This window comes from Pleurodeles waltl, chromosome 3_1, assembly GCF_031143425.1.
Source record: "Pleurodeles waltl isolate 20211129_DDA chromosome 3_1, aPleWal1.hap1.20221129, whole genome shotgun sequence".
Taxonomy (NCBI): Eukaryota; Metazoa; Chordata; class Amphibia; order Caudata; family Salamandridae; genus Pleurodeles; species Pleurodeles waltl.
This window is the reverse complement of record NC_090440.1, coordinates 1,783,860,529-1,783,876,495: the sequence shown is the minus strand read 5'-3', so window position 1 is coordinate 1,783,876,495 and position 15,967 is coordinate 1,783,860,529. Positions and strand designations below refer to the sequence as shown.

The 15,967-nt window shown below is 40.5% G+C and overlaps 1 protein-coding gene across 3 annotated transcripts in view; it reads left to right on the top strand.

The window, feature by feature from the left end:
- Positions 1 to 15,967, top strand: part of LOC138285629 (MOB-like protein phocein) — a 464,238-nt gene that overhangs the window by 14,243 nt on the left and 434,028 nt on the right. For 2 of the 3 annotated variants that reach the window (XM_069225824.1, XM_069225825.1), the window contains exons 3-4: positions 3,483 to 3,572; positions 3,660 to 3,959. The exons of the other annotated variant lie outside the window; for it this stretch is intronic. In XM_069225824.1, coding sequence (XP_069081925.1) covers positions 3,483 to 3,572; positions 3,660 to 3,710 — 141 coding nt within the window. In that variant the 3' untranslated portion in view covers positions 3,711 to 3,959. Of the gene's footprint in view, positions 1 to 3,482; positions 3,573 to 3,659; positions 3,960 to 15,967 lie in introns of those variants that run through there. 3 annotated transcript variants of the gene reach the window in all.

Here is a 15,967-nt window from a genome sequence, read left to right as displayed (position 1 = left end):
TGTAACAACATGGTAAATCTCAATTCATTTGTTAGGCTTTATGATTTTGAGAGTACATCTTTCAAACAATAGTCTACTTTCCCTTTCATCGGTCTTATGATAGTGACCTTACTGCCATTGAAAACAATTGGCATTGTCTCTGTGCTAGGAGATCATTGGGTGATATGGGCATGAAATTAACTAGACCTATCAATGTGACTAAATCCTCAGACACTGTATGAGCCATATTTACTCTCTTCATGTACAGTTCCTTTACAGCTGACCATTCCAGAATATCTCCCTACTTGATTTTTCACCACTGAGACACTTTACTGCAACCAGTCAATTGTGATCCTTTGTCTACCCAATATTAAACAAGCTTGTAAACCTCCCACTTCAAGATATTTCTGCATCATCCCATTGTCCACCCATATGTGTAAAGTCTGCATCTGCTTTACCACACCGTAGACACTCAATGGACTGTTAGTGTGTGTGTGCACGTGTAAATCCTTGTCAGTGGGCCAAAGTTTAACACTTCAGTAGTAAGAATAGTTATTGCCAGCACACTGAACCAGTTCTAGGTTCAGGAAGGCCAATGCAAATTTATTGCTGGTTGATTCCACAAATTGTTTAACATGTATCAATGTCCTCAGATTCAATATGCTATTGCTCCCAGGCACAAACCCCTACTGGTCAGATTTCACCAGTGTCTGAACCACAGTCAATCTGGTCTTCCCTCGCTGAAAATGAAGTCCCTCCTCCCTCTGTCAGCCTCTAGTTGTTTAGTGCTCAGGAGAGCTGCATATTTGTTGCACTTCTTCTGGTAGACTGTCCATTTCTTAGTCTTCACACAGTTCATTGCTTTAATGGCCTTCAGCACTTCCCACTTACATGAGGGAAGGGGTTCCCACCTGATCACTGTGAAAGGGATGCATCTCTTAAATTCCTTTCCCATATAGGAGTCTGCGATCCTGGATATAGCTCAGATAAATATTCTCTGAGGAGTCTTTTATACCCTTGTCACTACTGCCTTCACTACCTCATTTCCCATATGCAACCTACTTGCCCTATTTCAGAGGTCCTGCAAACATCCTAACAGATTTGTCTCCTTTTTGTTATGTGGAAAAAATGTAATGTCTGTCTTAAGCAATCTTCAGCTTCTGTCAGGAGGCCTTCACACTCCAGCAAGTGTCTCTTCTCAGCTACTCTTTTACTCAAGTTAACTTTCCAGCTGTTTGCATCAGCTCTTGGAAAGAGTACAATCTAGCTATCTTTTCCAAGCGAAATCCATGTATTGCCACCGTCGGAGAGTCTCATTCAATTGCCAGGCACAATGCAGTACCCCAGTAAATTTCAAATAGGATTGCATTTCTCATCCAATTTCAGATTGGAGGTCTACATTCAAGGGTCTCCGTAAAGCTGCATGTGGGAATCCCAGGGCTATATTATGTATTGTAATCTCAGTGGGTAGTGATTGAGAAAGTCATAGCCATAGCACACACCACTCTCCAGTTCCTTACTAATCGAGTAGTAATCCAACCTACCCTACCATAAACCTCAATAAAAAACACTTCCTCCATAAATGTTTCTTATAAAGTACACCCTACCAACACACCCATCATCAGAATACTTAGGTAACAGTCAAATAACAATATCAGCATCTCATGACCTGTCTAAGCCCACCATCCACTCTTAGAAACTGAGATTCACCTAAACCGGGCAAGGGCTCTTTGTGCAAGATTGACAATCCTTTTGGCTCCTTAATATTGAGAATCGAGTTCTCAAGAGTTCAACCAAAGGAACCTCAGTCACCTTAGTGAATTTTAGGCACCCAAGATTATTGCCTTCCCTATCTTCCATTTTAGCAGATAGGGACAGTGTTGTGACACTATCCTGCGACCTACAGACTACATTTTCTGCCACCATTTTCATAATTGTCTCCTCCACTGCCTGTCACCTTCATACTATTGGCTACTTTGCCCGGGTTGACTCTATGTAGAATACTATTAATAGAGACCCGTCTATCTTGAATTCCAGTGCTGCATACACCCATCAAATCAACAGATGGCTCAGATCTAGATCCATACTCCTCCTGTAGACTAATCAAACCCTTGACTCTTTTAGTGTTGCAGAGTGTGATGCATTATCTTCCTGTTCTTGATGGCTTATAGTTCACCTTTGTGCCAGTTAAATTCAAGCTATGTTATCAGTCTTATTAGTAGAAAATTATCATTGAATGTATTCAATATATCAGGAGCAAAAGCCTAGCCTTTATCAATATTTGTGTTCCTTTCTGGCTAACAATGAGAAATTGGTCATTCCGTTTGTCATTCAGACAGCTAGGTCCATAAAATTCTCTCCCCATCTTAATTCCACTGAGAACTGTAGTAGCTGTTATACAGGCGTGTGTATCTGTACATTTAACGCGGTACCATACTCAAACTTTATTGTTCACGTTTGTTTTGCTCTTTCCCTGCCTTTGCCAGTACTTTAGTCTCTTTATTTCAGGCGCTTGAGCCCATGCTGTTTTTCCTGCATGTACAGGGCACAGTGCCATTCCCTGTGGCATTGTCTCAGCTGCAATGCTCCGCCAGCTTCTAGTCCATAGTGCCCAGATCCAGCTATATGCTGCTCCTTTCACTCAGGTGTGCTACCTCTCTTTGACTGGTGCGGTCACCCCAGATCTCCTTTCCTACTACTTCTGTTTTGGAGCTACCACTACACATGAGCCTGGTCACAAAAACAACTCCCTGGTCTTGTAATTTTTGCAGATGCGTTCACTCTCCTACTCAGGGGAGTCCAACCCAGATTCCTGACAGGACTAGGCAGTTGCAGGCTCTCTTCTCTTTGAAGCTGTGTACTTATTTCAGGATGGTTGCCAATACGACATGCAGAAAAATATAAGATGGTGAATACTATGTGCTTTTGTACATCTTGATAGCTACGTCCCCTGAAATTCTCACCTCTGTACCAATTGAGTTATAAACACTTTAGATTTTAAAATATTGCAGCACATGGTGGTCAGATTTATTGGTGATATAATTACACAGCTGTTGAAGCAGCTGTGGTACCTGCTAAATCCAGTAGCCCTGCCACTAGGCAAGTAGATCCTCAATACAGCTGGATAGATGGGGCAAGCCTGACTAGTGCTGGTAAAGAGTGAGCGAGGCAAGTAAAATTGAGCCTGGAAGAGGCGCTAAGGAGTAAGAACAATTGGTGACACCTGCAGACGCAGAACCATAAAATAATGCTAGTGACCTCTGCAAAAACCTGACGGTAGTATTGCATTAGTAAACTGACATACTTTTCAAGGATAGAGTAGGAAAACGTCCACAACAATCACAACTTATAGGATGGAGGTGGTTTGGGAAATGAGTTTTGCTGTACAAAAAATATACACCAGTCTAATTTTCTTTTTTCTATTCACATCCGTGTGTGTGTGTTTAGTTAAATGTTTGGTTTACCCAGACCCTAATACTTGTTAATCTTGTTTTTACATATAGAGCGGGGAAATACAACCTGTAAGTGTTAAAGTCGGTGACAAAATTCTACTGCCGGAATATGGAGGTACCAAAGTTTTATTGGAAGACAAGGTTTGCACATTACTTTTTTCCTACTTAGTTTAATACTAAATGTATAAATTTTCCTAGAAAAACTAATTTCTGAATCTTCCTTTACAGGAATATTTCCTGTTTCGAGACTCTGATATTCTTGGGAAATACACTGAGTGATGTTGATGGGATTGCCGCGGATATGAAGATGTGCATTCCAGAATGTTATTAAAATAGTTATTTCTTGTATATAATGTCCTTTTTTTTCATGTTTAATAAGCACGTAAGCTGGTGGCAAAAAAAAAAAATCATTGTTAACATCAGACCGCTGAAATTGTATGTGTTAAATAAAATAGCTGTGATTGGTCAAACAAATCAGTGCTTTTTGGTGTACGTTTGACACTAACAATAAATATGTAAAACAATTGAGCAATCTGTTGTAGTTACTGAGTCAATTAAAAACTTTATTAACTGAGGTATCTGAATAGGTCCACAATTATTTACCGTCACAACATTTTTTGTTAATTGTCAAAACAATTTCCAGTAACTTGTGTCCATACTGGTGCTTTTCAATCTTTTGAACTATACTTATGTGCTGCACGTTTTTGGATGGTTTGAATCGTTTTTGCTGCTTAAGCCTGCTTTTCTCAAATGCCTCTTTAACACATCTAACCTTCATATCTCAACCAAGCAGATGGTAAATTCTTCCATTCAATGTCTTTTGAATATGTTTTTCTTGGTCTGCCTCCATGCCTCTTTTGAAATATTCTGTTTGCTGGTCTCTACTGTTTCTAAACCCCACATAAGTTATATGCAGCAGACTGTCTTTAGATTGTGCTAGCCTTCGTAGAAGCTTTGTGTACTCGCTGTCTACAGATGAACAGACAGTGTAGTTAAATTACATGTATTCCTTGTCCTAACCCTTTGATAGCACCCCTCTTTCTGAAAAAGCAGTAGAAATCAATATCTATCCAAAACTTCCAGTGGTGTTGCGAATATTTTGAAAAGTATAAAATGTGAAGCTAGACAGGGGGCCAATTGTAAGGTAAAGATACGCAATTTTGAAAGTTGTATTCAATTTAGCATGATTGTATTTTATATGTTGTGTATACTGAACAAAGAAAGGCATTCCAGACAGGGATGAGAAGGAAAAGGGTTCTGTTAATAATTCAGAAGCCACAAAAACATCTGTGTGAAATTAATTGCCATGTTTCTGCAGCAAGGGGTCCTTTTTTTTAAGGTGTAAGCTGAGATTCTCTGCCATGAAGTTTATTCCCAGTATCAAGAAGCAGTGGCATATACCTACATATGTGGTTAATGGATCACATTTTGCGGTGTTTTTTTGAATAAAGAGAATATGCCTGTAGAAGGCAGCATGTTTTTATTTATTTTTTGCAAACGTGTACTCCTGTTAGACAATAAGAAATAGAGATTGAAAACTAACACTGAGCTGTCAGGCCCTGATTGGTAGGCCTGCGGTTTGTGTTTTTGCCAACCTCAATTAAAAGGGTCCCTGAACACATCAATTGTTGTGTAAGGGTGTTCGACTGACATTTTTTATTGTTAAACCAAACATCTGTTTGGTTTAGGCATCATTTTGTATATGTGTCTCTTTTCAGCTTTTAATTAGGAGTGCAACATTTCAGTAGACTCAGAAGACTGAGGAGCTGAAAGGAAATTTGACAGCACAACTGAACGCAGTGAAGTGAGTCCCTTCTTGGTATCTGCTTCAAATGTGCAAGGGAGCAAGCGTTTTCCAATATCCTGGCATTATCATGTCTTGCTCCTTTGGAGCACGAGTTTTCCCCTCAGTCGCCAGTGATCCTTAACAATTAATGCTTAGGCACTCCGATAGTCCGCTCTTGATTCGAAGGTGCTCTACTTTTTTTCTTTCTATGTACACAGGGATTTGCCATCCCAACCCTTGATATCTGTAGATCGTACTCTGATAAAAGCAACATTTTGAGGATTGTGACTTTTCATCTATTCTTACAGTATGTAGAACTTTAGACTACCTTCCACCCATCCCTGCTTCATAAGACTTTATGCAGCCTTCTTTGCAACCTGAAAAGCCAAGCATTCCAGGAACACTACACCACTTGTGCCTGGTCTTAGTGTCCCTGCCATCTTGCTCCTTCCAGAACCACAAAATAGGGCCAGACTGAACAACAACAAAAGAAGTGAAGTAAACATTTAGAATGCTCCTCAAGTAAATTCAGGGCCTACTGACGAAACAATGTGCAGTGAGTACAATGCTCCTGTCTCTATTACATCATTAAAAAGAACCGGAGAAAAAATACAAACCTTTTGAATATAACCATTTTTTTACCTCATGAACCAAAAATGCTGGAATGCATTTGGTCAATTTTTATCTTCCATGGAAAAACAACCAGAAAGATGTAGACCTTGAGACAGAACGTTTGTTGAACATTGTCCAAGTCCATGAGAACAGCTTGAACTTCTGCTCATTTATGATGCCAATTCAGAGGTTGTTAGGATTCAAATTGTTTGCTGAACTGTGAAAATTTCAGTGAAATCATGAAGCTTGAACTGCTTACATCTGATCAGTGTTGCCAAACACAAAGCAGGTCTTGAAGCCCAGGACTACTACTGGGCCCTTTCTCTAAAGCTATTGTCTGGCTATGATAGATAAGCCACAATGCCGGACCTGCCTACATCAACAACCACCTCACTTTCCACTGACCAGAGAACTTCGCTCAGCCTCCCTTTCCCAAACTCATGTCCCCCGCATCCGCCACAAATGCTTCGTCGGTTTCTTCTTCTTCTCCCACCTCGCCACCAGTTCCTGGAACGACCTCCTACTCCACTTGCACACTTCCCCCTTCTATGAAGGACTTAAAAAAGCAGCTCAAGCCTTGGCTCTTTAACTGCTGGCCAGACAAGGCCCACAGCATCCCTCCAGCACCTGGAGACAGCCCCCGCCCGGGTGACAAGTTTGTGTTGGTCAAGACCCCTTTGATTGCTGACCCTGCAAGCCAAACTGTTTCTCACGCCACTACACCAGGGCCGTCAAGATCTGGGACATATATAGGTATCCCAAACAAGACCTCATATGGAATACGTCCTCCCAAGGACTTCTGGGCAGATTGTTCAGTGCTCTCTGGACCCTATAAAGGTGATGAAGCCAGCTATGACCAGAACCTAGTACCTTGCTGATGAGGATTGCTTTATGTCTCTGTTCTTCCTCTCCACAACCTAATGTCCCTTGGGATGGTTTGGTGAGGAATAATGAAGTTGATCACCCATTGTTGCCATTGTGTCCCTGAATGCCCTGGAGGCAAAAGCAGGGCCATGGGCAAGTGAAATGCAACTGCATATGTCCAGATGAAGACTTGCAAATCTTTAATAAAAGTTTGGGCTTTAGCTGATTGTTGTGGCCATACCCACAGAAGTCTGGAACATGAACTTATAGTGACCAAGATGTATATGTAGGCACCATCAGTTTCTAAGGGACCAAAATGGTCTAGGTGTACACATTGTATTGGTTTGTTTGAGACTAAAAGGAGTGTCTGCAGTGGACGGTTAATGCTGGACCTTTAATTTGTTGGCATTTGTCATAACAAAGCACATACTGTTTCGTCTGTTTGTATAGACCTGGCCACCAGTAGCGTTTTTGTAATAAGGAGATGGTATCCGCCACAACAGCATAGGCAGAAGCAACAACCTAATGCGTTGCTTTAATGAGATCTAAACTCTGGTCTTGGTTTGGAATCACACGATAACCCACCCCTGGAATAGTTGCAAATGCAATGTTTTGGGCATTTAAGTGGTAGGAATATTTTGCATGGTATGTTTTAAGAATCTGGATGCGTAAATGTAGATCAAATTAGTTTGTGTCCAGAACTACAAACCCCATGCACGTCCTCTTCATGTCCTCTCTTCCTGCAACTGTGAGCTGCGTCCTGGAGTCCAGGCTAGAACCCAGCAGGTCAGCATCAGTTGCTAGGATAACAACCATATGGTGTGTTTTTTTTTTTTTTAAACAAATTTTACTAGACACTGCATGTATTGCATTTCTCTACATTCCAGTGGATAAATATGTCGAAATAAACTATAAACCTATAAATCTAACACACAGTATTAAATAAATTCTTACACAAAACACTTAAGTCAATTTTGTCTAAAGCTATTTCCTTCTGCCAATTTGACTTCAGACAGAGACTTGACATCTGTCTCCTTATTCAACCAAACTTTATGTTCTTATTCATTGCACAAAGAGACCTTTCCCATATTCCATTTCTTGCCATCGTTCAACCATACACAATTGCCTAAGATCTTCTTAACCTCCTTGGGTTTTAGACCACTTGGTAAGATCCTGCTTCTTGTTTTCATAACATTGTCTGTGCACACATTTCTCTTGATACCTGGCCACTCTGCTCAAAACTCTATATTGCACACTATGTTAGAGGATTCCTGCACAAAGGCAGATTTTGCCACTGTACATGCCTGCCTACTCCTCAACAAAGAGAATGGAGTTTCTCCAGGAGCCGTATGAGGGGGTATTACGGTAATTCCACAACATCTCTTTGACAGCATCCTTCCCATTCTTGCCACATTCCTCTGACAGTTGTACACATTCTTTCAGTACACAATTACATCTCTCCACCAGACCATTTTCCTTAGAATGATAAACTGCTGTCCAGTGTTACCCCAGCTTTTAAAAAGAAGTTTTGAAATTATTCAGCAACGAATTGTGGACCATTGTCACTGACAACACACTCAGGATATCTGTATTATCGATGGTGGTAAAACAGAAAGAAGATATTTGTAGAAATATTTATATCTAGGATATATTCATCCAGAGAAACTCCACATATCCTTCAATAGATCCTCCTCTCTCAGGTCCACACTGCCTCACCAACCTTCTAGTACCTCCACCCCTGGCAACAGGCAGGGGTAACAGAGAGAGAGGGAAGACCAGTTGATACCAAACTAACATAAATACATTGAAATACAATGAACTTAACAATGCAATGAGCTTAACCTATTTACCATATGCACAATATTACACTACCCTTGCCCCTTAGAAAACCAAACCAACAAAACACCAAGGTTCAGGGTTCACTTAAGTTTCACAATCCTATTCATATTCCAAATACGACGATCATCTACCTTGTACGCCCCTTCAAACACTTTGGTCACTTCAAATATTCGGCTAAAGTGTGAATGACCATTGCCTAATTTTCCTGGTAATTGTATTTTCACTGAATCTCCTACCTTCACATCCACTCTCTTCACAGATTTATGCTTATCATATATGCATTTCCTCACTTGAATATGTTTTTCTCTTTCCAAAGCATTTTTCTTTTGTTCCTCCCAGTTGCTCAATTCTTTAGTATACATCTGGACCCAAGTTGGATTCATCTTTGTGTACATTACGCGTTTTCTGAATAACACAAATGGTGATTGACCTGTACTAGAGTGAGGAGTAAACCTGTAATCTTCCACTTTTGCCTTAATAGACTCTAACCGATTTATTACTATTTCCCTAGTCGTTCGAATTGTTTCCTTCAACGTCCTATTAAATTGTTCAACCATCCCATTGGATTCGGGATGATACAAAAAATGCCCTTTGACTCTAAGAAATCACATATTAACTTGGAAGTAAACTGAACTCCATTGTCAGTTAAAATGCACTTAGGATTTCCTTCAGTTGAAAACACCTCAGTAAGAAACTTTACAACAGTCACCGATGTAACTTCCAAGGTTATCAACACCTCTGGCCAGCGAGATAAGGAATCCAACACAACCACAACATATTTCAAATCAGAACCACAATGTACCGGACCTATTATATCCAAAGACACTTCTTCCCATACCTCTTTAGGAATCTTCCTAATTACCATAGGACGAGTTCTCATTTTCAAGGTTTTGTCAGCAATTCTACACTCTACACAGTCCCTCACTTTTCTTTCCACAGCCAAATCCATCCCTGGCCACCAATATACCATTCTCAACCTTTCTGTAGTATTACAAATACCCTGGTGATCCGAATGTGCCAAATCCAGTAGACGATCCCGCAAATTGACAGGAGGTATTAACTTTCTTCCTCTCAAAATCAAACCATTTCCCACAGAAAGTATGGCCCAAACTTTACTGAACAAAGAAAATTCACTTTCATGACACTGACACTACCAAATCCTTAACGTTCAACAATTCCTCATCCTTATTCAACTCTTCAACCCACCCATCAGTAATTACTATACACCTTAGCATCATCTTCAACCCACCATGCCATTTTCTCATCTTTGACCTCTTCCAGTAATGTTCTCATTGTAGACAATCAGTAATCTTGTTTTCACAACCTGGAATTTATCTAACAACAAATTGAAAACCCTGCAATCCCACAAACCATTTGCAAATTCTGGAAGATATACAATCCAAACCTTTTTTTTTTCTCAAAAACCTCCTGTAACGGCTTATGAACGTACTGTACAACAAAATGTTCACCCCACAAAAACTGCTTTTTCTGATGCCCCAGTATACAGCTAGAGCTTCTTTTTCAATTGTAGAATATCTAGACTCTGCCCTCTCAGTGCCCTTGAAGCAAACGCTATAATGCTTTCATCCCCATCACTTATCTGTTTGAGAACACAACCCAAACCTTTATCAGAAGCATCAGTTATAATGCAGCAGGCTGAAAACTGCTAAGAGATTGTACAGAAGACAAAGCATGTTTGATATCATCAAATTCTTCTCAACACTCCTTTGCCCAACAAAATACCACCCCCTTTTTGAGTAAGCTTCTGATGGAACATGATCTCTTGGCAAAATCTGGAATATATCTAGCATAAAATTTTGCCATGCCCAGGAAAGCCTGAATATCTTTGTTGCATTTAGGATTGGACAGATTAACTATAGATTTCACAAAGTCATCTTTTGGTCTGACTCCTTCAGCTGATATGGTGTGTCCTAAATAGGTTATCTCTGATCTACTGAACTTGCACTTTTCCTTTTTTTAAAGTAATTCCCCTTGACCGAATTTTTTTCAAAACTTCTCGTAATTTCTCAATGTGATGATCTAGAGTATCTGTAAAAACAAGAACATCAGCTTGAAGAAACTTGACCCCTTTGATGTCCCCAAGCATTTCATACATAAGTCATTAAAACACAGAAGCTGCCTAACACAAACCAAAAGGCATTCAGTTAAATTTGTAAACACCGAATGGTGTAACAAAAGAAGTCAACACTTGACTTTTCACACAACTGAACCTGATGATATGCAGAACTAAGATCTAAGGTAGTGAAAAATATTGCCTTACCTAACAAACTGACCATGTCTGTTATATTGGGTAATGGAAACTTGTCCTTAGTGATCACTTTGTTTAAATGGCGGCGATCAATACATAATCTGTCACCAGAGCCTTTCATTGCTACAACAATTGGAGCAATCCATTGTGCAGCTTCCACCTCATCTATGATGCCATCAGATTGTAATCTTTTGAGTATTGACTTGACCTTCTCTTGCAAACTAAAAGGAATGCTCCTAACTTTACAAACAACTGGTTGAGCATCCTCTCTCAAACAAATCCGATGCTTATATCCTTTAATGCATCTTATCTTGGAACTAAAAACATCTGCAGATTCCTGCATTATCTCATCCTCTATGTTGTTGACAATTTGAACTTGCACTTGAGGTACTGAATTAGGATTTAAAATGATACCCAGCAATTTCTGGTGGGGCCAACTCAAAATACTATCACCTACCACTGGTACATACACTCTTCCCTCCATCTTGTTTCCTTTGAACATGATAGTGGCATCAAAATATCAGCTCGGTTCAATAAGGTTACCCCCATAACTGTAGGGTGTAACATCAGGATCATCAAGAATAACTTTTCCCTGAAAGTATTTGAGAAAATCAACTTTAGATACCAATGAAAATTGTGCCCCAGAGTCCATCTTCATTAACACTTTGATGCCATTTACTGCTACAGTGTCTGATAGATAATCACAATGAATACTTGAAATACAATTGACATCATTCACAACTTGAAGAACAAACTCTCGTTCTTCCTCACATTCAAGTTCATTGATTTTAGTTTTAGATTTCAATACCTATTTACATCACTTAACAAAGTGTCCCTTTCTCCCAAACTTATTACAAACAATATTAAGTGCAGTACAATCATTGCTATTAGCCAGATGAGATGTAGAGCCACATCTAAAGCATGCTAATTTTTCTTTAGATATTAACTGATTTTTATTTCTTGGTTTTGCCTCAAGTGCTTGTACGTTGATACTCATATATTTTAGATTTTTGTTTTTTAAATCATCAATACCCAACATAGAATGTTCAACTTGTTTTGCAACTGTTAACACCATCTAATGTAGGCTCACTCTGACCAGTGCGCTTCTCTTATTTTATCACTCTTGCATTCAAGCATAAATTGGTCATGAATATGTTCCTCCACATTTTCACCAAAATTACACAATGCAGCAAGTTTACGTACAGCCGTAACAAAGTCCTTCTCTGACTCACCCACATTTTTTTACGCTTACCAAAATAATATCACTGCAAAATAGTAGAAACATTTGACAAATAATGTATTTCTGGTTTAAGCAATGTGATCTCAAATTCATTCATTGGCATATCACCCCCTTCAGGTGAAGAAATCGATGGCAAAGTTTCCAAAACTTTATTCGCCTGCAACGCAGTGGGGTGAGGCAGGCACACTGATGCGTAGACCTAGAGTTCATTTTATTTAAATGCCTATTAGCGACACAGGAAGTCACCGAGCGCACCAGACACACATCGTTGGTTCAACGAATTGCTACATTGGGCTGGAGCAGAAGCACAAGTACTGCGCTCCCTCCGCGTCAGGGGAGTAATGGTAAAAGGGGCGGACACATGGGATTCCTTTATTGCTCAACTGGAGAACAAAGATGACACCCGCCGGCTCTGAACTGTAACTTCTATGTTCATATATACACAAATCCACACATGGAAGGGGACACCGGATTCGGGTTGGAATGTCTAGATTGTCGTTCTGACAGCGTGCTGGTCTGCCCCCACACGCTGCGCAATGGAAACAGTGTCATTGATGTGGACGCCCAACCCAGGGAATCCCTACCCCGGAGCTGGCCCTAATTATGTGGACACAGGGGATGCACCTGCTGAGATGCTCTGTGTCTGGGGGTTTCCTCTGGACTGTCCTCCGGGAGCTTCTTCCCTGCTCCCTTTCCTCTATGTATGGCCGTTTCTGCCTCTGCCGCGCTCCTCCCGCCTCCCCTCCTCCTCGCCCCCATGACCTTTCTGGGTTCCTAGCGAGCAGTTTTATCCCTCTTGCACTGGCTGTTTTTACAATCTTTTCTTCTATTTGTAAGTTTTCAGTCAATACTTGCTCTGTTTGGTTATGTGCAGTAGTTTATGACCTGATGGTCTATTGATCTGGATGCTGGCATTATAACCAGCCACATAATTAAACTGTAGTGTAATAATCTGATAAATTTAATAAACAGATTAAAAAAAAAAGTTTCCAAAACGTATTGCCCTTCCTCCCCTGAGTAATGTAACAATTATGTTTTCTTGTCCGCAGATAAATTTCTGCCTCAAACTTGAACATATGTAAGAAAAACCTTTTTCCATTTGTGCCACAGAATTGGTGGATCACCTGGAGTGGATAAAAAAAATGGAGGTGTAATATTTTGGTTGGTGTACAGAGTAAGAGGAAAAGTTGACCAAAACCTGTAAAGAAAAAATGAGTACCAAAAAAAAAAGAAACTAAACCACAATAAATGAAAAAAATTCCAAATACTAATAAGAAAACTACTAATGTGTCTTCACTTTCGTTAAAACTACAAAATGGAGTCTGTTTTCACTGTATTTGCTCTACTTTTAGTCTTTTTCCAGTGTCCTCTGCAATATCAAAATGTAGTCCGTCTTCACTGTTTCTGCTGTTTACATCTGACGTCGAAGCCATCACGAAAGTCCGAGCAATACGTGTTATCCTACTCATTTAAAGTTTCTTACAACAGTTCTGTGTCAGATTGTGGCAAATGAAATATGTCGAATTAAACACTCATAGAAGACACGCAATCGTGTATGAAGTGTTACACGAAGAAAGCAGTGTTGTTCTGAAACCGCTCTGTTTCTTGTTATGCTTTGAGTACGCTGTTCGTTCAAAAACTGGAAAACATATGAGCCGGAAGTAGAAGTAAAATTTAGATAAACCTTGAATTGAGCCCATATATGACTTGGCCCTGACTGTAATAATATTGAATAAAGTTAACTTGCAGTACAAATATGAGCTGGTAAAATATATTGTCAATAGCTTTATGAAGACACGCAGCAGCTCGCGTTCAGAATGTTTACTTTCCAAATATAGCAGTCTAGCAGCTGATAACCATCAGTAAGTAAAGGCGGCAGATGTAATCTCAAGCACCTCAACGACAGATATGTAGATTTCAAAGCAGAATGAAGAACGTCACTCATAAATATCGAAAATATTCAAGGAGATATGGGCAGTACAGAAGCTTGTTTTAAAAAAGAATACTTTCAAACTCTGAGGTTTTATGTTCGAATCAGCTGATTAAATGACTCACAGCTAATTGAAGTTAATAGGGGAAAAAAAACAAATGTAAACAGTACCTCAGTTGCTTTGTAAACTACTCTTTAATATATGTGTTGAAGTTTCCTTGTTCCCAATATGTTGAAGTGTAGGTGTAATAACTTATTAAATGTTCATGTTCGCCTTACTTCAGGAAGACCTGCAAAGTCACTTAAGAATGTCCATAGTCAGCGTAAAGGAAAGGCTACAGTGTCCAAAATGCTTCGTTCAGTTTGTTTAAAAAAGGACAACGTTAAGGCAAGTGCATTCAAATGCATAAATGAGTTCAAAATGTAGCAGAACAAATACTTCACAAACCTTTTTGTAATGCAAAACAATGATGGAGTGCAGGGCAGTGTAGCCCATAGGCTGCCATTATAAATAAAGAAAAAGGAGACTGACTTTTAGAACAGCCAGCCCTCCAGTATCCCATCATGCCTAGAGAGAGGCAGTTACCTCAGTTATTTTTTCTGGTTCCTGCTGACAGGACCTTGGACCACTGAGCTCGACCTTATCAGGTTTTTTTCTTTCTTGATTTGTGTCTTTTTCTGACAGAAACTAAGGCATTTCCCCCAGAAAAAAAGGTCTTCTCTATTTGAAAAATGCCCAAGATGTGGCAGAAAAAAAGGCCAAAACAGACGCACATGTTTGTATCATCTGCCTGCCGTCTTCACACTTTCCTGCCTCCTGTAACATCTGCAAGTCATTTTCTAGGCGTACCCTGAGTGACAGGGAGAAGATTCACCTTCAGTGGAGAGCAGAGACGCGATCACAAAAAAACAGTGGGACCTCTGAGCGAGGGGAAGGTCAGTCTTCCACCAGAGCTCTTCCCTCAGCCTCCAGTGTACGTGGAAGGTCTGAGAGGTGTTTTTCTAGCAGAAAACACTTTTGGTCCCGGTCGACGTTGAGAGGAAGTATGCAGCCGAATGTTAACGTCAAAATCTGGCTCAACATTGCACAAATGTTGCAGCTCGATGTCAAGACACTATACAACGTCGAGGACTCCATGGCACACGACATCGAGGAGTATATCAACGTCATTGGAATTGACTTCGAGGTCCCGCTCAACATCAACACCTAGACGTCAGAGAGAAAGATCAACGAAGAAGTCTCTCGATGTTGAGGAGATAGAAACGGAAAAGGATCTGTTCTTCATCGGATTCGCACAATTCCAGAGATGTCCCTCCTCTGGTGCTTCTTCCTTTGTCGCCTTCGCACACCTCTCCTCCCCCAGCTGCTACGCCCCCTCCTCAACTTTCACCTTGAAATCTGACTCTGTGGCGGCGGTAGGTCTGGTTCTCCCAGCACTGGTACCACTTCTGGTGCCTCAAGTACCTAGCACCACCCCAGCTCCCAGACTGCGCTCAAAATCACGCTACCAGTCTCGTCTTTGCCATCAGTCATCTGGTCGTTCAAGGTCAAGACATTCCCACCACAGATCTCAACAAAGATCAAGATCACGTGCCTACAGCCATAGAAATTCCTTGTCCTCTACCAGAGACTATTTACACACACTAACAGATTCACCTCAACCTCACCGGTTGACAATATTAACACCTTTCATGAAGTTCTAGTACGAGGAAACTGAACATTCCGATGGCTGTCCCAACACCATCTACTTCAATTATTTTCAAGACTTTCCAGCAGCACATAGCCGCCAGACCTTTGCTACCACTAGTGCCTGGTCTTCTGGAACCCTCTATGGAAGTCTTCCTTACGCCAGCTACAACTAAGTCTGCTCCCTCCAGACTACTAAAAAAGTATTGTTCTCCCGAACAAGACCCTTTGTTTCTGCGCTTCAATCCTCCACCTGATTCGGTTGTAATACTGGCTGCACGCAAATCTCACGCTACATCTCCATCTACT